Genomic DNA, 21810 nt, shown 5'->3' on the forward strand with positions numbered 1-21810 from the left:
ATGGGCTGGGGGCAGGTAAATGGGACTAGCAGAATAATGTTTCAGCACAGACTAGAAGGGCCGAATGGCCTGTTTTCTGTGCTGTAGTTTTCTATGGTTCTATTGTTTCCATGGTTACTGCTCCCAGTCCACATTTGCCAGAACCTATCAGGATATTGAAATTTGTCTTCCTCCAATTCAGGATTTAATTTTCAGATTATCCTTATCTCTTGGGATAAAATCTTTTATTGCTCATCCTTAACTACCCTGATTATTTTAGGTTATCGTAAAAGACAACCTACGATTTTTTTATCCAGTTAAAAATAACCAATGCAGTGATGTCAGTCAGTGCAGCTGCTTCATTACAGCAACAGCTCAAAATCAAGCTTCTAGTACAGAAACAGACCATTCTACTCAACTGATCTTTTTTGCTGTTTACCCTCCACACCAGTCTCCCCCCCCAACCCCCACCCCCACCTCATCACCTTTCATTCCTTTCTACTTCATGTCTTTACCTCGATACCTTCAAATGCTTTTGTGTAAATGGCTTGATCAGCATAAAAAGGCCCCCAGTCTCAGCTTCAGCTCCCAAACATTAACTGCTATTAAACACTTTTCATGAAGACCTTTCCCCTTTGAATTGCGGATAATCCCTTCATCAGTTTTGCATGGCCTACTTCTCAAGGATTTGTCTCTTTAGTGAGGTGGAGCCACCCTATTCAGCTGCCAGCTGAAGTCAATTAACAGGAAGGGGTGAATGCTCGCTCCTTATAATGATGCCTCACCAGCTAATTCCAATCCGTTATTAAAGTCCAAAAGTAAAATAACATATTTTGATCACCCCAAGGCTATGATTTTGAGTAGCATGTGAGTTTACTAAAGCACATATTAGAGTGAATTGCAAGGATGTAATTTAGTGAGGGGTTCTGGTTTCACAAGGGTCAGGAAGCTAATAAACATTGGCACCAGGTTATAAGGAGGTTTCTGAGACATGATCCCTGTGTCAACTGGAATAGAATTGAGGATGAACTCTCCCTGAGCTGGGAGTTCTCACTTCCTCACCCTCATCCAAGTGCTGGCCATTGGATTGATTGACCTTGTGGGATCAGCCATGGAAATTGTCCCATGAAAATTGGAATGGATTTCTTCATCCCACTGACCCTAAAGTCTTCATTAGAGGTGATAATGAAGTTACATTGCAGCCATGGTATGTGAGCTTTTTAAATCAAGAAACCTGAAACAAGACAAGGGAATACAGAAATTAAAAGAACAGTGGGAAGAGGCAACAGATTGTTGTAACTCTCAGCAGAACTGTTAATTAGCCATGCTCCCCATTAGCCCAGGGTTCTGTTATAACCTCAGATGGCAGCCAGTGTGATGAGGCATGTGTAAAACTGAGAGGTAGAGAGTGCATGAAATTCAGTGATCCAAGGATTTGATTAAAATTATCTTTCAATGGCATGAGTTTCTATTACGGATAACACTAAATCACAACAAATATCATCTAACCCTAAGGAGCAACCATGTAGAAACTGTGACCGATTTCTTTCCTTGTCTCAGAAAAGAACATGTACTAAGATGCACACAAAAGTACATTGCTGCATTTACTGAACTCTGTGTATGGGATATCGTTTCAAACAATTTTTGTCTTCTCTGGGATATTTTTGTGCCAAGGTCAATATGTTTATATATGTGTGTGTGTGTGTGTGTGTGTGTGTGTGTGTGTGTGTGTGTGTGTGTGTGTGTGTGTGTGTGTGTGTGTGTGTGTGTGTGTGTGTGTGTCTGTGATGTTCCTGGGCAGTTTAGAAGTTATGTTAGGGTCCAGAATGTGGGCTTCAATGATCAAAGATTTTAGGTGCATACATTTTAAGCATAAATGTTGGTTTTGAGTATAAATTAATAATAAATGAATGATTTTCTTGGTATATGGTTATTTACCAACTTCCTCATTTCCCTTATGATACTAATCTCAACCCACTCCACTCAGGCTTAATGTGGTTACATGTATTTTTCCATTTCATTGGTAAAATGAGCTTATGAAAATTAAAATGATGAATCATTTTACGTACTCAGTATTTAATCACTACAAAATTTAATAATCAGTGCAAAATTTCTAATGTAACATTGTCAGTCTGGTGATTCAACAATTAACTATATGTTTATGTTGTGTAAATGTGCCCAGAGATTAGAAAGTGTGGGACCCTCTTTTCATAAACTACACAATCCAATTTCTATAAAAGATAAATCATGAAATAAAATCACAGACTTACAGCATGGATTGTAAACTCAACAGTTGGGTTCCTCTGTTCCTCAGTGCCTTTGCCTGGAAAACTATCCAACCACATGCACTACATGCTGGCTACCTCTCTGGCTTTACATTGGTGTTGAAGGCAGCCCAGCTCTCCCTGCAGAAATAAGCCTGCTTCTGGCAACTTAATGAGGGCTCCTGAGCAGCTCTTGGCCTGACGTTGGTACACTGAGCCAGCCAGGTTCCTTTTATATTATTTACTTACCAGCTCTCCATCAAGTTCCCAGTCTCCCCCATTCCAATATTGTGTGGATCCCCACCTTCTCACACTGGCTTAATGTGGTTTATAGATACTTTTTCATTTCATTTTATTCTTTAGTATGAGTTTGTGAAGGAACAGTTGTGATTTTTTTTCTAAATACTTTTGTTGCCTGGTCTTTCATTCATCTTCTACTCACATATACTACCCCTCCTACTAAAGCAGACACCTTTGGAACTGACAGCTTGCTTCACTGTCTCTTCCATGCAGCTCAGTGACTCCAGTGAAATGACTGGCACTGTGCTAGAGAGGGGCATGAAACTGAGGGGCTAGATATGAGTCACATACACCCACTAAGCTCAAAAACAATTTGTAAGTACCCCAAACCTAGAGGTGAATTCACGGGCAAAAAAAAAGGTCAGAAAGTGTGGCATTGGGCCTTCAGTGCTGTGTACATCTACATTGCCTCACACAGCTGTGGACGTGGTACGTGCTGACCCACGAGAAGCACCTTGTTCGCTGTTTTCTTCTGAACTGCCTGCAAAAGGTGAGTACATATTGGACCATTTACGGAATCATAGAGTTATGCAGCACGGAAACAGGCCACCCGGTCTAACTCATCCATGCCGACCAAGTTGCCTACCTGAGCTAGTACCATTTGCCTGCATTTGGCCCATATCCCTCAAAACCTTTCCTATCCATGAACCTTTCCAATTGTCTTTTAAATATTATAATTGTAATTCATATCTGTAGTGTGCCTCAAAACACTTCACAGCCAAGCAACTGCTTCAACTGGGTCATCATTATCACATTAAATGTATGTTTCTTCCAATTGTGTTGGAGGAATATTGGCTGGGAAAATTCATTCAAGGTCTACCTCCAGTAGCATGTACGTTCTTTATATTCACCAAACCAGACAGATGGAGCCTTACTTTAAAGTTTCATCAAGGCAGGAATTCCAACGATGCTATCACTACTGCATTAAAATGTGTTGCCATCCTGCCACGGGATTTAAATTCACAACTTTCTGATTCAGAGACACAACACTACCATAGCCAGAAACCAGAAGCAGCTCACACTTCACGGTACAAGAACCCAACATATGGTGGTCCATCTGTGCACAGCTGGAAGCAGCTGCTCCAGTGGTTCCTGCACCAAAGAGCCTGCATAGAATCAAAGATTGTTCCTCTCGCTACACTGGATGCAGCAAGGCACCTGTTCAAAGTTGAGGGCAACTGCCTCAGAAACGTCTTCCAGGATAATAGGTTTATAAACAAATGCAGAGTAAGTGTGACCATTGAGGCGCAGATAACAAGACTTGTAGATCAGCAATGTGAAAGCAGAATGTGCCAATGAGTAAATCGTAATTTTCATTTTCATGGGTGATCTGGTAATCCCAGTGGGTTCTTTGTGCTATTGGTGACCAGAACGATTATTTAAAAAAGATTTACATGAAAAGTGAAATGCTGGGACCCTGTTTTTTTTAAAGAGAACTATACTTAAGGTATTAGGTGTAGACCAACAGGAAATTGTTATCGTTTGAAATTAATATTTTACGGAAATATTTATTTTACCTTTGGTTGAATGTAAGGCTGTGATCTTTACAGAGACCTGTTTAGATAGCATCTTTGGAGTATTATAAATCAGGTTAAGTTCTTCCATGCTGAAAGTCTATTTTCTTGCTGAGGTTGAGCTTCCAGAGTGCTTAATCATCAAACAGCTGGTGTGTACTGACGGGTTGTTGGTGCCTCTATCCGTAAAAGACCGATATAGATAAAGCACTTTCAACATGCTGTACCAGATTTACAAAAGTAGGATATACAGTTGGCAAGTTTCTATGCTTGAGATGCTGATGTGAAATTGGCACAGTTTCTTAGCTATCTCCTCATTGGATTAGTTTCAAAGTTCTGTGTTAGAATTGCCAAAATGCAATTCTGGAAAAGCTAATAAAGTGAGGTAAAATATTCTCCCTGCTCAGCCGAGGTTTTCAATTCCCTTTTTTGTTTCCTCACACAATAAGTCCAAGATCATTTATGTCTTTACTTTCTTCCTTCCTAAATGGATCTATTATTTTAATAACAATGTAACATTATCACCTTAATGATAATTTTGGATCTCACCTCTCTGTTCTGTGAAGGTTCTCACTCAGACTTGCTGTATCCTATTACTCTTTTACACCCAGCACAAATAATTTCCTTTTGTTTCCTGTTGTTAAATACTGTGGCCCACTGAACTTCTCTTTGAAGAGGATGCGTGGGCTTGGATTGTCCTCTGAGGTGTAGCACAGAAGTTAGACCCAAAAGTGACCCAATCACACATCCCTTCTATTGATGTCTGGTAAAGGTTATACTTCCCGTGCCAGCTCTTCTATTATAGAGTCATAGAGCCATAGAGTCACACAGTGTGGATGCAGGCCCTTTGGCCCACTGAGTCCATCCTGACCATCTACCTATACTAATCCTACATTAATACCACATTTTATTCTCCCCACATTCTCATTGATCCCCACAGACTCTACCACTCACCTACACACTAAGGTCAATTTACAGTGGCCAATGAACCTACCTACATGTTCTTCATTGGGATGTGGGTGGAAACCTGAGCACCCGGGGGCTACTCATGTGGACACAGTGAAAATGTACAAGCTCTACCAGCTGTGCCACTGTGCCTGTCCTAACTTAAGCACGTGCATAAGTAAGCATGAATGAGTGCAAATAATTGTGACCAAGGAAGGAAGGCAGCCACCCATCCTTCCTAACCCTCCACCTCTACTTCCCTGATATAGTTATATATTCCCTAAAGTATGAGGATAAAAGATACAAATCATATTGCCTTCATTCTAGCACATTAGGCAGATTTGATGTGACATAGATTGGTGTCAGAAAATTATATACAATGCAAATGCAAAGGAGTGAGATTTCATTTTTTAATCAAAAAAGACACAAAAAATTGCAATAAAATGCTGATGATAATTCTTGCTTGATCAGCCTGTAAATTTGGATGGAATTTGAAGAAAGCTTTTGAGCAATTGGAATTGCAGTGACATCAAGGCTAATTCTCCATAAGTTGGACATTATTACGGGAGGCGTTGCATACAAGTGAGGGATTGTCAGATGATTATAAAATAATTACAAAGATTTCAGAGTATTGTAGCCACCACAGTGTCTTTTTACACCTGAATATCCCCAATATGCACCCCAATTATATGTGGCTCTGCTGAGAAGCAGGAAATTGTAACTGCAGTGGATATGAATCAGCAGGTGGGTATTAGTAGATGTAATGGACCATTGGTTATTGTGATAGCTATGTTCCCAATAGCAGTTTCATTTAAAGTAATTTTGTTTACAGATATTAAATCTGAGTCAGGAGATCATTAGGATTGGTTTTCAGGTAGATTTGGGCTTCTTGCCAGGGCTGTCTTGGCTTCTCTTCTAATTAGAAGTCTAATGTTTAAGATTCCACCAGTGAATAAGAAAATATTACTCTCTATCCCACGAGAGACATCCTTCATTCATAAATCTGAATAGCAGGAATTCATATCTTTATTTTTTTGCTTGGTTATACCATTCAATAAAGCTACATAGCAGTTTAGTTTATGCCAAGCTTTATAAATAAAATGTTTCTTTCACAAAGTTACATTGAAGCTGAATAGTTTCTGATAGGCAAACAAAATGGGAAGTAACCTAACAATGCATTTCCTTCCTCTCACTGGAGCGCGATTCGTCAAATAATCAAAACCCTAAAACTAAGTTTGCTTAAAGGTTGCTGACTTGGGTTCATGAACATAAGAAGTAGGGGCAGGAGGAGGCCATCAGGCCCTTTGAACTCTGCCAGTCATCAAATTCATGTCTGAGCCTCTACTGCAGTGCCCCTTCCCTGCAATATCCCATGATTCTCTTCATAGCAGAGCTATTGATCTTTGTTTTGAATGAACTCAATGACTGAACCTTTACCATCCTCCGGTATAGAGAATTCCAAAGACTCACCAGCCTCTGCATGAAAAAATATCCCAACATCTCAGTTCTAAATGATCTACCTTTATTCAGAGAGTACAACTTCCAGCTCTACACTCCTGAATCAGGGGAAACATGCTCCCTACATCCAATGAGATGTCCTCTCATCCTTTTAAACTCTAGAGAATACAGGTCCAGTCTACTCTATCCTCATTTGCAGGCGCACATCCCTTGAACCAGCGGAGTGAATCTTTGTTTCACTCCCTCTGCAGCAAGTATACTTTTTGTTAGATAAGGAGATCAATATGTCCATAATACTCCTGGTGTGGTCTCCTGAAGGCCCTACAGATTGGGTCAAAATCTTACATTATTGAACTGCCCCAGCAGAACATCTCTTCCCATTTCTCTTTCTTGGGAAGAAAATATGATGGCAATTCATGTAAATGACACACATAACTGAATTTCATCAAGTAGAAGTTACATCGAAGAAGTCTTGAAAGATTGGATAAAATATAGATTCCTTTTGCTGAGATTTCATAATAGATAATAAAATTACTTTACTCTGCTTACCCATTTTACTTAGGCATTATTACGGGTGGCAATGCATATTAGTGAGGGATTGAGAGATGATTATAAAATAATTACAATGATTTCAGAGTATTGTATCCATCACAGTGTCTTTTTACACCTGAATATCCCCAATATGCACCCCAATTACATGTGGCTCTGCTGAGAAGCAGGAAATTATAACTGCAGGTGATATGAATCGGCAGCATCCATTTTACGTGGAACTGAGATAAATTTGTGCAATGAAAGTCATGTGTCTTTGGAGCCCTCTTCCTCGAAGGGCTGCGGAAGAGAGATTTTGAATATTTTAAAGCAGAGGTAAATAGATTCTTGATAAGCGAGGGGTGAAAGGTTACTGTGAGTAGTCAGGAATGTGTTCTTGAGGTGGCCGTCAGGACAGCCATGACCTTGTTAATGCATGAACTTAAAGTCTCATTAAATGGTGAAGGAGGCTGGAGTGGCAAGTTTTACATTTGTATATCGTATACGACCTAAGAATATCATTGGTAATCTTTAGATTGTTGAAAATCTCAAAGCAATAATTCAAACTGTTATTATCTTGTGCTAAAATATTGATTCCACTCAGCTCCAATATTATCACAAGTTAAGCTTGAATATTCTCTCAACCATGTTCACTCCACAGATCATGTGTATTCACCGCAATTTTAACTCTGCCTGACCCATTTAATCTATTGAGGGAAAATTGTGCCTATTTATTCTTAGGAACTGGATTACTGGAGTCTTGCTACATATGATCAAAATTTATACCTCTTTCCTTTTTGTAGATAACAGCATTAACTGTTCACTTTTGCTTTAAGTTCACACATTAATTACACCGCGGAAAAATGCAAAATCAAGTTAATTTGATATCGAGTAACTGAAAGCTTCTTCAAACACAAGCTTGCATCAACATTACCCGAGCCTCTTAGCATTTTAAAGATTGGTTATGCCCCTTTCTCGGTCTTCAATTCTGTAGATTTTACAATAAAACCCCTCCCTGATTCCCTTCTGAAATATTCTGCACATTGTTCGGAATATTTTAAATATTATCTCACCAGATGACCTCCCTTGGGTTAGAATGGTCTGCTTGAACTTTAGTCAAATGCCCTATCAATTTATTAGCTTTATTATGAACAGCTTTGTATTGATTGGTGGCTTTCTCTGAATAATTGATATTCACGTTTAGATCCTTTTCTTTCCCTGTCTTTCCAAAAGGACAGGACCTTACAAATCTGCATACCTTTTGTTTCATGCCATGATATGAATTACCTTGAATTTATATATCTATATTAAAATCTATCTGGTTAATTCTAAAGAACTTATTGAATCAATTTATCCCTTGCACATCCTTTGTCACTTGGCCATGTTACTTGGCATGATCAGCAAATAATCAAGGTCTGACACCCTTAATGTTGAAAATTCCTGTTACTGAGGAGTTTTGTATCATTATCTTATCCACTTCACTTTGCACTCTGCTGCACAGACATTAATTTTCTACATAAGAAGTGCACAAAGAACTTTATAAGATTACATTAGGACCAAGTAAACTAGGACCACTCATTATCTATAGTTTTATTTACCTCTCCTCAAAAAATTTCAATGCATTTTGTGATTTCTCTTTGATTTGTGCTGACAAAGTCCTAGTTGACCTGTGCTCTTTAAAAATATCTTTTACAATGTTATCAAGCATTTTCCCCACATTAGTGTTAGGCCAACTATCTGGACTCTGGTCTTGCTCCACTTTGGCTAATGAGATAAACATTTCCCATTGTCCACTGCTTGCACAGTAAGGATGTGTAGAGTTCTGGCATCTATTTTCTCCTTAAAGGTTCTTGAGTACATCCGGTAAGATATTTTTTGTTAGTTCTCAGCCAGTAATCCATTCAGAACTTCCTTCAAGATTGAAATAATCTCCCAAAGCGCATAGCTAATCTAGCCAGAACCATTGCTAGGTGGAGCAATAAACAATCTGCTGGAGGAACTCAGCGAGTTAAGAAGCATCTGTGGGTGTGGGAGGAATTGTTGACATTTTGGGTTGAAACTGTACATCAAGAATTCCTTTTCCCCCACAGATGCTGCTTGATCCACTGAGTTCCTCCAGTAGATTGTGTGTTGCTTCAGTTTCCAGCATCTGCAGTCTCTTGTGTCTCCATTGTTAGATTGATGTTTCTGGTCACTGGGTGGTCAGCCGTAGGATTTTTAACAGAACAAAATGACCAAAATCATTTCACAGGGCATTATTAAATAGCACATGACTGAGTCTCATAGGGAATAATGGGAGATGACAAAAAACTGGACAATAGAGGTACATCTGAGGGAAGGTCCTGAAGGACGAAATAGAGGTGAAGAAGTAGCAAGGTTTAGGGAGCAAGTTCCAAACCTGGGTCTTTGGTTGCTGGAAGATCAGTTCTCTCAGATGAGAAGGGAATTGATTGAAAATTGATTATAATTACAATATGGAACAGCCTGATTCATCCAACCAGTGTGCGTTGGTGCTTATCCTGAACACCAGCAGTATTCATAATTCTACCTGTGGACCCTGGTCCTGTGTCTTTTCCTGTGCTTTTGACTAGGCTAACCATGTTGAAATGGTTTCTGTCTCAGTCGCTAACTCCAGTGATACATTGCACAATATCACAATCTTCTGAGTATAAACATGTCTTGTTTTCTCTTAAATCTCTTGGGCCAGAAATTTGTCCTTGCTGAGGTGTTAAGTGTGGGATACAATGGTGCATAAACACTGTACTCTGTTTCTGTAATTTGATTCCATTAAACTCAATGGTTTGAATTTCAGAGGCAGAGTATAATGTGTGTATGTTAATATCTTACATAGTTAGCCCATGTGGCTGTGAACAAACTTCCACCTTTAAATTTAATCTTTTACCTATGTTCTATTTAGACTCATCAACCAATGGAACAGTCTACATCAGAAAGTAGATGGATTAGCATCGGTGCTTAATGCCCAAATCAGGCATATTAATGATTTAACCTTTAGGTCGCATTTTACAAGAACTTTTAATGTTTATCACTGATTAATAAAAATTAATACAAATATTTAAGTGGGATATCAGAGGGCGATGGAGAGAAAGAGTTCATGTGAGAGAAGAGTCAACATTGTTCCATTTTTTTCACAGTGATGAATTGTGCTAAAAGTAAAACATGACATAATGACATTTTTCTGATGAGGATTATGTGATCTGTTGCATGGATCCATACCTTGGAGACAAGGCTTTCATAATAACTTAATTGAAACCTGTTATATGTTTATGTGGTATAGTTGGCATTAAAATGGCATTTGATCCCTGCGTTACCTTAAGCCTGTAATCTAACTTGCTCCTACCTTTTATGAGTCATTAAACTTCACATGATGAGATAGGATACGATATTTTGGAAAATTTCAGGAAAATTTAGGGGGTATTACTTTGTTCATATGATATCCTTCTCATACTAAATTGAGAATGATTCAATCAAATCATTATTTTACACATGATGCCTTTGTTCCTGTATTGACAAGATTCTGCAGCTGTACATATCTGCTTGCTTTTGCTTCAGCCCATTGCACTTGGTGCAGTCTGCACATGAAACCATCTGATAAATGACCCAAATTGTGTTCAGGTCCAGGCAATGCTAAGGACTCTGACAGATTACCAGCGAATATGGAGCATTGCCAGGAATGTGGTATCAAATGAATGAGGTCTAATTAAATGACCTCAGGAATGAACCTAAATGGCTGAGCTATTTCTAATTTTGTAACTCATCAAAATACAATATCTCTTAAAGTGTTCATGCTACCGACATTGACTTTAATGTAGAGATTCATTTTTCCCCCAGGATTGTAATTAAAAAATAATGAGCTTGCCAGACTATTCTTAGTCACAGGTCAGCTTTAAAGTAGTATGGTTTAATTCAGCACCATGGATTCATCTTAATGTGAGGCAGAGGGCAACAGATGGCTTTTTCTTTTACATATTTGCCAAAGAGAGCCTCCCAGTCAAAGGCTTGAAGCTGGCCTTCCTTTCAAACAGGTTAATATTGATCTGAATAGGTTTTGACTGTGGACCTGCAGGCAAAAGTGGATTTTGTAAGTATACTCAGGAGAGAGTTCACAGCAGAATTGTTCAAAATAAATTAGTTTTTGTGCTGGATGTTTAAGGGAACCAATCTGGGTAAGTTAATGAAAAATCATACCACTTCACAGTACAAAAACTGATCACAGAGCTTTTGTTTTAATGGGTGAACAGCTCTTTCACATTAGCTTTGTTTCAGCACACAAAAAAATCCTCACAAAGGCAGGTGATTAAAGAATGAATTTAATCGACTGTTTTATATTTGACATTCATTTATTTCCTCCTCCCCCGCCACATTCAAAATCATTTTCAGTGTAGATAGATACAGGTGACATAGCTATTAACTACTCAATGCCAGGGCACACCTTGTATGTATTTTGGTGACAGACAACAGAAAGAACTGATAAGGCTGAAACAAAATTGTTAAACATTTTGAGAAATTCTCCTTCTTTCTCAAAAATTGCATAAGCACAGAATTCTATCCTTTACAATGATGGATTTAAATGAAGGAATGTATTCATTGTAGAAATAATCCTTTACGCTTCCTTTATGGCCAAACATTCAACAGCAAAGTCTCAAAGACATACTCAGTGACTGTCATCACACAGCATTTGACAATCCACTTTGTAGTTCGTAAAAATACATAACTTACAGGTCTATAATGACATACTTACTAAGTGAAAATTCATATATTACAGTTAGAATGAATCAATAAAATACTCCACAGCTAACACAATATAAATTCCTCTCTGTGTAAAGTTAAAGAAAAATTCTTTCCCTGAAACCAATAAAACTCATGAGTGGAATGTTTATGGTTGACCATAGAGGATATCACCAGTGCTTGTTAAACAGTATAGTGTATATAAAGCAAGAAGTGTGAACTGTTCCAAAATAGTTGGCAAGAAAATAGTGATACTGCTTGTTTTAAACAAAACAAGAATGCTACAAGGAAAGAATGTCTTAAGTACTTGTTCCAAGTAACTCTGATGTTATTTTATTTAATTTTATACTGGATTTGAATTAAAATGCTCTGTGTTAGAAATTAAAATGTTACATTTCACACTTCTATTTGTGAAGTGTTACATGTTCTTGAAATTTGTTTATTCTCAAATCCAGAGATCGCAATAATTAAAAATAGCCACCAAGAGTACATGTCAATGTTATTTTCATTTGAATATTATCTCACCCAAAAAATAAGAGTTCATGGTTTTTCTTATAAAATTTTACATAATCCCAATATCTATCAAAATTGATAATGCATGTTGGGGTACAGTTGTTTGCATGCTGCCAGCAGATCTGGATAGTCATTTGTTATGTGACCTCACATTATGAAGGCAGGGAGGTCTCTGTGCACAATTTTGTGACTTGGGTCTTTCTCTATTCTCCCACGCATTCTCCAATGCAATTAGTGGCAAGTAATGACAACCATAAATGCAAGTTTCCAGAGAAACTGTGGTGACTGAACGGACAGCCCTTTGATTGAGGATTTTGACTAATTGTGTTTTTGCTGCACATTTATCTGGACAAAGCGATGTTTTGGCAATGATCTTAACTTGAGTTCCTCCAGTTACCAACTCACCCAGCATGCAAATACCTCCCTAACAACACTGTTCATTTGCTTTATTTGCCTTATCGAATCAATAATTTTGAATTCCAAAGAATTTTTATTAACTTTAGTGTAATATTCAGTGGTTGAAACTGTTCCTGATTTTTGAAACACACTTTTAAACTGATGTAGCACTTGGGAGTGTTTCTTCACTACAGCCAATGTAGCAGTTCACACGAGGTGACAGTACAACCCAGTCACATGTGAGCAATCTGCTGGAGGAACTCAATGGGTGAAGCAGTATCTGTGAGAGGAGAGGAATTGTCGACACTTCAGGTCGAAGCCCTGCATCAGAGTTTCGACCCAAAAGATTGACAACTCCTTTCCTCCCACAGATGCTGCTTGACCTGCTGAGTTCTTCCAACAGATTGTTTCTTGCTCCAGTATCTTCAGTGCCTTGTGTCTCCAGTCACAGGTGGTTTTGGTGATCCACTAACTTCCCTGGTGGTTACACAGAGACTACAGGGTCAGTGAAGGAAGCCCGTGGGGTTACATTTAATATGCTGTAAAAAGTTAGACTAAGGATGAAAATATGTTAAAGGTGAAACATAAGGGGAAGCAAAATCTCCATTGAATCACAGTTCCTACTTTACCTTCACTCTTTTGTTAATCAGCTCTGTGCTTACTTAACCCCAAATCATGAATACTAAGTCCATGAAACCCACTCACTGTGAAAGAGTCTGCAACTGGCATGGAGGAGGACTTGAGTAGCTTGAGGCTTGGAAGACCCAGCTACAGAGTGGACTGTTGTGCCATGGTAGTGATAGTCTAATGGGCAGCAATAAGGGCACTGATGGCAGTGAACAGACCATCAAAAGAGAAGTTGATCCATGTTGGGGCTCACACTTCCTGTTGAAAGATGGATTGCTGACACCCTCAATGTCTCCAGAACCGATATGGCAGCAATCTGAGCATGTCTAGCTGAAGTCTGAGTTTCCACTGAAGCACTTGGAAGTGGAGGCTCTGCAGCAAGAGAAAGAGAGATCTCTTCTATCAGTTGCTGCACAATGCATCACTTCACCAGTTTTGGAATGAAGCTGGCCAACATTTGCAAATTGCAGATGGATTTCTCATCTTCCTTGAGATCACAATCAGGCTGACAATAGCCTGGGTATTTACTATTCCTGCCCATTAGTCTTCATCTGTAGGCTGCTCCATCAAAGTCCTCACCTGAGTCCTCTTGTCCTCCAGACTATTGACTTCCAATTGTAACCTTAGCCCCATCCCTTCTGTAGGTCACTCACTGCTTGTAGATCTAACATCTCTTGTCTCCTCTGTAGCACATTGAATGTTAGTCAATGAACAGCTGGCTGTGAGCATCAGAGTTAGTAACAGGATGTCTTGCTCACTGGCTGGGGAGCTCTTGCATGTCTGAAAGGAAAAAGGCACATTGAGTGATGGAGGAGTGACCATGTACAGAGGGGGAAGGGAGAGGCCATTGAGGACGATTAAGACAAGGATAAAGATGTTAAATTAAGATGTGCTGAAACAAGAGTCAATGCATTTGGGGTGATGGCTAAACAGGACGTGGTGTGGCATGGTACATGATAAGCAGAACTTTGGATGATTTTATTTCTAGAGTGTAGAAGTTTACAGACCAACCAGGGTCACACTCCAATAGAGGTAGTCAAGGTGTGAACTGAAGCCATGGCCAGAGCTGAGTGACATCACGAGGTGAAGAATTTTTCTCACACATTCTCGATACCACCAATTTGTCTTTTACATGGAAGTAAATATTCACATGACTATGGAGCAGCTTTTGTAAAGAACGATCTTTCTTTTATGGAGAGATAATCACATGTTTCAGAAATAACATGGTTTTAAGTTCAGGCACCATTTTGTAAGCTGATGGTAACAATGTAGTAACAGTATGAACACCAGAGAAACAGTTCAAAATGGGATGGCATTTGTTGTTTTAGGTAAGAATGTGATGCAGTTCATTGAACTCTTGTCTTCTGTTTACTTTCTGCAGTTTGTCAACCAGGATTCTTTAAGGCTTCACCGTACAGTCCGTACTGCAGCAAGTGTCCTCCCTACAGTTATACGTATGACAGGGGATCAGTTTTGTGTCACTGTATGGAAAATTATTTCAGAAGAGACAATGACCCACCCTCGATGGCTTGCACTAGTAAGTAAACATTGCTTCCTGTTAAGTTATTTGCACATTTACTTTGAATGGAACAGTTGAACAAAGTGATGGGTGCAGATTGCTGCCCTTGGGTCCCAAACAGCTGCCATTCAGCTGCAGATGACTGTAGGGTGATGGTGGACTCAACCGCTGCACAGATGTGAAACAGTGACAGCTGTACATTAATCTTCCCTCCACCAAATTTTAAGGGCAGTTCATTTTGTGTCTGGAAGATAGGCAGCGGGTATGTGGAGCAAGAACCTGCACATTCCTGCCTGTCAGGGTGACAACATTCTCACTGCTGTAACTGGAACACAGAGAGTGCCCCCTGCATTTACCCCACAGTCAGCTGGTCCAGGCCACTGTCACTTGTAAATGGACACAGATGACATGAAGATTGGTGAAATGTTACAATATGGAGAACAGTCTTGGGCTACAGGGTGATATCAATGTGTTGGTGAAATTGGCTGAGAAATGGCAGATTAAATAGAGTCATGGTGCATGGAAACAGGCCCCTTGACCCAACTCATCCATGCTGGCCGAAGTGCCTACCTGAGCTAATCCCATTTGTCTGCATTTGGCCCATATTCCTCTAAACCTTTCCTATCCATGAACTTATCCAAATGTCTTTTAAGTGTTGCGATTGTCCCCATCTCAACCACTTCCTCTGTCAGCTTGTTCCATATACTCTGTGTGAAAGACTTGCCCCTCAAGTTCCCTTCAAATCTTCCCCCTCTCACCTTAAACCTTTGTCTTCTAGTTTTAGACCCCCCTACCCTGGGAAAAAGACTGTGCCCATCCATCTTATCTATGCCCCTTGTAATTCTAGAACTCTCTTTAAGGTCACCCCTCAGCCTCCTTCACTGCAGGGAAAACAGTCCCAGCCTATCCAGTCTCTCCTCATAACTCAAGCCCTGCAGTCCTGGCAACATCCTTGTGACTCTTTTCTGCACCCTCTTCAGCTTAATCACATCCTTCCTACAGTAATGCAACTAGGATTGCACATAGTATTCCAGGTATGGTCTGACCAACGTCCCATACTGTTGTAACGTGACGTCTCACCTCTTGTACTCAGTGTTCTGTCCAATGAAGGCAAGCCTGCCATGTGCCTTCTTCACTATTTAGTCCACCTGTGTCATCACTTTCAGAGATCTATGTACCTGTACCCCATGGTGTCTCTTTTCAACAATGCTCCCCAGTGCCCTGCCATTCACTGTGTATATCCTGCCCTGGTTTAATTCCCCAAAGTGCATGACTTTGTACTTGTCTGAGTTAAATTCCACCTGCCATTCCTTTGTCCATTTTCTCAGTTGATCTAGATCCTTTTGAAACCACAGACAACCTTCTTCACTGTCCACTACACCACCAATTTTGGTGACGTCTGCAAACTTACTGATCATGCACCTACATCCCAAATCATTAATATATATGATGAACGGTATCCTGATAAATGTGAGGTGATGTATTTTGGGATACTAATGAGGCTAGGGCATGCACCATTAATGGTGAGGTCCTAGGATATATTGAGGAACAGAGGGACGTTGATGTGTGAATCCAGAGGTTCTTGAAGGTGGAAGTGCAGGTAGATAACATGGTTAAGAAGGCATAATTAGGGAACTGAATACAAGAGTAGGGAGGTTATACTCCAACATTATAAAACCTTGGTCAGACCTCAGCTGGAGTCCTGCGAGCATTTCTGGTCACCACACTATAAGACAGATATGATAGTGCTGGAGAGAACACAGGGGAGATTCACCAGAATGTTGCCTGGGATGGGACGTTTTAGTCATAAGGAGAGCCTGGAGATGTTAGGTCTGTTTTCCCTGGAGTGGAGGTTAGGAGATGACGGGATTGAGGTATATAAAATTATGAGCGGTGTATAGCGGGTAGACTGCAGGAAACTTTTCTCTTTATCAGAGGTAGATAAACTTAGGGTAAGACAGTAAGAGATTTAAAGGGGATCTAAGGGGAACTTTCCCCCAGAGAGTGGAGAGTATCTGGAATGCACTGAAGGCATTTAAGACGCGTCTTGACAAGTACTTGAATTGCCCAGGCATTCAAGGCTACAGGCCAAGTGCTGAAAGATGGGATTAATATGGATGGATGTCCACTGCTCGACGTGGAGGATTTGGACTGAATGGCCTGTTTCTGTGCCATACCACCATATGACTGGGCAGTGCCAGCTCCAACTGGGCCTTCCAGGTCTAGAGCCACACATGGTTAATCTCCAAGGATCTGCTGCCTCACCCATTGCAAGAGCTGCAGCTCCTCTAGGAGTGTTGCTTAGAAGTAATAGGGAAGGCAAATCAAATGGGAGAGTCATCAGTGAATGTTATCATTGCAAAATGATATGTTATCATTCCATGGTCTTGACATTTCCAATGGCTTCATTGATGGATTTAGTTTTAATTGTGAATTAAAATTCATTTCGAGTGAACTAGACATAAAAGCAAGGATGTACTGCTGAGGCTTTATAAGGCATTGGCCAGACTGCATTTGGAATATCGTGAGCAATTTTGGGCCCCGTATCTAAGACAAGATGTGCTGGCCCTGGAGAGGGTCCGGAGGAGGTTCACAAGAATGATCCCAGGAATAAAAGGCTTAATGTATCAGGAGCGTCTGATGTCTCTGGGCCTGTACTTGATGGAGTTCATAAGGATGAGGGAGGATCTCATTGAAACCTTCGGATAATGAAAGGCCTGGATAGAGTGGATGTAGAGAGGATGTTTCCAGTAGTGGGAGAGTCGAGGATCCGAGGGCACAGCCTCAGAACAAAGGGACATCCCTTTTGAACTGAGATAAGGAGGAATTTCTACAGCCAGGGGTGGTGAATCTGTGGAATTCATTGCCATAGAGGGCAGTGGTGGCCAGGTCATTGGGTGTATTTAAGGCAGAGGTTGATAGGTTCTTGATTGGTAAGGGAGTTAAATGTTAGGGGGAGAAGGCAGGTGAATAGGGTTGAAAAAAAATCAGCCATGATTGAATGGTGGAGCAGACTTGATGGGACGAATGGCCTAATTCTGCTCCTATATCTTATGGTCAACCTTTGTGAAATAAAGTTGCAGGTGATAAAAAGGCACAGGAACCAACTGTGCACTTCCATCGGATCTCTTTCCCCATCTTGCACCTTTTTCCATTCCAATGTATTCCAGTGAGTTTTTATAGCAGGTAAAATCATGAAGAATTTTGAGTGTTGGAACATACTTATTTATCACCCGGGTAATTCTCTCTTCTCTCCTCTTCCATCGGGTAGAAGATACAGGAGCCTGAGGGCACGTACCACCAGATTTAAGGACAGCTTCTACCCCAGTGTGATAAGACTATTGAACGGTTCCCTTATACGATGAGATGGACTCTGACGTCACGATCTACCTTGTTGTGACCTTGCATCTTATTGCACAACACTTTCTCTGTAGCTGTGACACTTTACTCTGTGCTACCTCAATGGACTCTGTACTAACCCAATGTAACTGCACTGTGTAATGAATTGATCTGTACGATCGGTATGTAAGATAAGTTTTTCACTGTACCTCGGTACAAGTGACAATAATAAACCAATACCAATACCAATACCAATACCAATCTAAGAGGGAATGCTATGTAAGATGTTAATCTGAATTCAATATTAAGGTGAGGACTGTACACACAAGTATTCAAGTTACCATTGTTTTTGTCACTGATTACAGGACCACCCTCAGCCCCACAGAATGTCATCTCCAATATCAATAACACCAGTGTGATCCTGGACTGGAGCCCCCCTGCTGACGCAGGAGGGAGGAAGGATGTGATGTACCTGGTGGTCTGCAAGAGGTGCAGTGTGGATTTGATTGAGTGTGACGAGTGTGGTGGTGGAGTCCGATATATCCCTCAGGAGACAGGGCTGAAGAACACTTCAGTGATGGTGGTGGATCTCCTGGCTCACACCAATTACACCTTCGAGATTGAAGCGGTGAATGGAGTGTCAGAGCTCAGCCCCATCCCCAGGCAGTTTGTGTCTGTAAATGTCACGACAAATCAAGCAGGTAAGTGCCCTTAAAGAAGATGGATTGAGATTAGTTTTCATTGACCTATAGAGCCTGAAAATGTTTTTTAGTTTTCACCAGAAGAGGAACACTTATGGCCACTTCAAAAAATATATATAAAATACATCTTATTGTTTTTAAATTATAACATCATTTGAAAAGCAATTTGAATGAAAAATATATGCATTTGCTTTTAATGTACAGGTGGGACAGAATACTTGTTCTTGGTTTTATCACTTTTTTGGCTTTATCACACAGTTGATTGAATTATCTTCCTCTACAATGAAGTTCAGGAATAGCTCCTTGTGGTCTGCGACAGATTCACTTCTTTTAAAGATCACAGGGAAGTGGACTCTGGCTACTTTCCTTCAGCAACATTTTAGTAAACTCTGGGATTCTGTGGGAATCTGTTGCAGGTGGATGTGGAATAGAATCAGACCACAGAGCCTTGATACAGGGTGCTAACAGCTCACGCACAAATGATAAATGCTGCATGTTAATCATTGTTCAGGATTTTAACTATATTTATCTGAATATATCTTCTTAAAACACAGGACATCTGATAATTATAACCAGTTTGGATGGACGCATAGTCCTGATCTTAAGAGGTTAGTTTCTGAGACAAAACTGGCAATATTTTGGCAAGGATTGCACTGAAACTAGATTAACACAGTGGTGCAGTGATAAGGGAGTGCTGTATTGTTGGAAGCACCAGTCAAGGGATGAGGTGTTGAGTCGTTTCCTCTAATGCTGCTTGAAGAGTACAGGATGTGTTTTCTCAACCAGGGCCATGGACAATTATCAGATTCCGAACTAATCCAAATGTAAATATCTGTGAACATCTGTGAAATGTTACACTCTAATCTCTGTCATGCGTAATGGTGACAAAATAATCTGTTGCCTTTTAATTGGATTGTCTAGTGCTGTTTTTTTTCAGTATTACATTGTCCAAATTGGTTTTAATCACAGTCAATGGGTAAAACCACGTCTGTTATGAAATTGAGCTGGATATATCTGGTCAAATCCATGTCAGTGTGCTTGACAGTTCCCAGTGTCAGGAGCACCCTACTCATTAGTCCTGTGGCTTGTCATTTCTTTCTTAAGGGCAATTAGGGATAGGCAATAAATGTTGGCCTTTCTGATGACATCCACATCTTAAAAATATGTATAAGTTGTCTGGTTAAAACAGCACTGCTGAATAAAGTCAACAGGTCAGGCAGCAACTGTGTGGAGAGAAAATAAGTCAACTTTTCATGATGAAACAACAAACAAGATGTTGGAGGAACTCAGCAAGTCAGGCAGCATCTGTGGAGGGAAATGGACAGTCGACATTTCGAGTTGAGACCCTTTATCTGAATCATGATGAAAGCTCATTAACCTGAAATGCAAACCCTATTTCTCTTTCCACAGATGCTGCCTGACCTGCTGAATATTTCTGACATTAAAGTTGTAAAGTCATACATTACAGAAACAGACCCTTTGGCTCACTCTGTCTTCTGGCCATCGTGTCCATATACTAGTCCCATTTACTAGCACTTGGTCTGTAGTATTCTGTTTTTATTTCAGATAGATTTCAGGTCCGTAGCATGCACAGTTTTTGTTTGCTCTTGGATCAGTGTATGAATTCCCATTCGTTTTCTTCTTCACCTTGGAGAAAAGAAATTGAAGCAGTGGTTTGTTTTGTTACATATTCTTCTGGCACTCCAGTGACTGCATTAAATATACTTTTCTGCCAAAACAAATTCACACACTTCAGAAATCGATTCTTTTCAATGAGTCAGATCTATGATCATGTATTAATTCCTGTGGTATGCTGCACTAGACAAAATAAAGACCAATATGCATTATGTTGAAATATTTATGAAGACGAAAATGTCAAGAGATACAATCAGCTCAAGTGAATAGTAATTCCGAATATGATAGATATATTTGCTAAATTGGTTAAGTTTGGTTTTAAATGGCAATACACAGATGAGTTTTATTTCTGGTAACATTCAGAGATTTTCACATATCAGTCTACTCAGAGAAAAAAGTACATCCAATATATTGATTCAAACTGCATAAAACCTTTTGATTCATTTTAAATGTGCAATCTTTGAAATTGAACAAGATTATTTTCTATTACTAAAATTGCAGTGACATTGCTGACAAAATTTGTGTTGAATACCCAGGCTTGGCCAAATTATCCTGTGATACATCCTATAAGAAAATTCAATGACAGATACTGCAAGGGAAAGAATATCCTCAGGGCTACTTAATAAGCTGTGGTGCCTTTCAATTTATGCTCTACAAGTGGCCTTAGACTGATAATTCATGGGCAACAAAGTCACGCATTCATTTGCTAGCACAAGCTAAATAAGAATTAAAACAAAAATTAGATGCAAATTCTACTTTGCAATGGGAGCTAAATTGATGTGTGGTTTGCAGATGGTTTTGATAGTGTGATTTTTTTTAAAGTCTGCCATCTGTTCTCAGTTGTGGCATCATCTACATGAAATGAGAAGAAAAACAACGTGATATAAAATGCAGTTCTCAATACATGAGCCTGCAGGGAGGAAACAAACTTGTCTAATATTGATTGCTAATTGGCACCAGCAGAGAGTCTTCATAAATTGAGACTCATTTGGCAATGTGAATGGGAATGAGCACAGCAAAAGCCCATGTGTGGAACACTGTGTGTGCAGCTCAGTGGGTTTCTGATCCCGCATGTTTTTCTTCAGATTCCTGGAATCTGATATCCATATCTGGCTCCTGGGATTTGTGCTGCTGTATCTGGCCACTCCGTCTTGTCAGCGGTCTCTCTGGTTCATGAATCACTGGATACCTGAGAATAAGTTTAACCTGCCCTGCCTGACAGGAAGTGGCCAGTCAGGTCAACCACACATTATACATCATATCCCAATCTTACTTCCCATTGATTGATCGTTGGCAGTTGATCTGGAAAAATCTCCTAATTATTCGGATATTAGAGATATAATTAA

At 39.9% G+C, this 21810-nt stretch overlaps 1 protein-coding gene across 1 annotated transcript in view; it reads left to right on the top strand.

Moving 5' to 3' along the window:
- LOC127572305 (ephrin type-A receptor 5-like) overlaps nucleotides 1–21810 on the top strand; it is a 250984-nt gene that overhangs the window by 122258 nt on the left and 106916 nt on the right. Inside the window, 2 exon segments of the mRNA XM_052019383.1 lie at nucleotides 14652–14807; nucleotides 18494–18829. Coding sequence (XP_051875343.1) covers nucleotides 14652–14807; nucleotides 18494–18829 — 492 coding nt within the window.

The sequence above is a fragment of the Pristis pectinata genome, chromosome 7 (assembly GCF_009764475.1).
Source record: "Pristis pectinata isolate sPriPec2 chromosome 7, sPriPec2.1.pri, whole genome shotgun sequence".
Classification (NCBI taxonomy): domain Eukaryota; kingdom Metazoa; phylum Chordata; class Chondrichthyes; order Rhinopristiformes; family Pristidae; genus Pristis; species Pristis pectinata.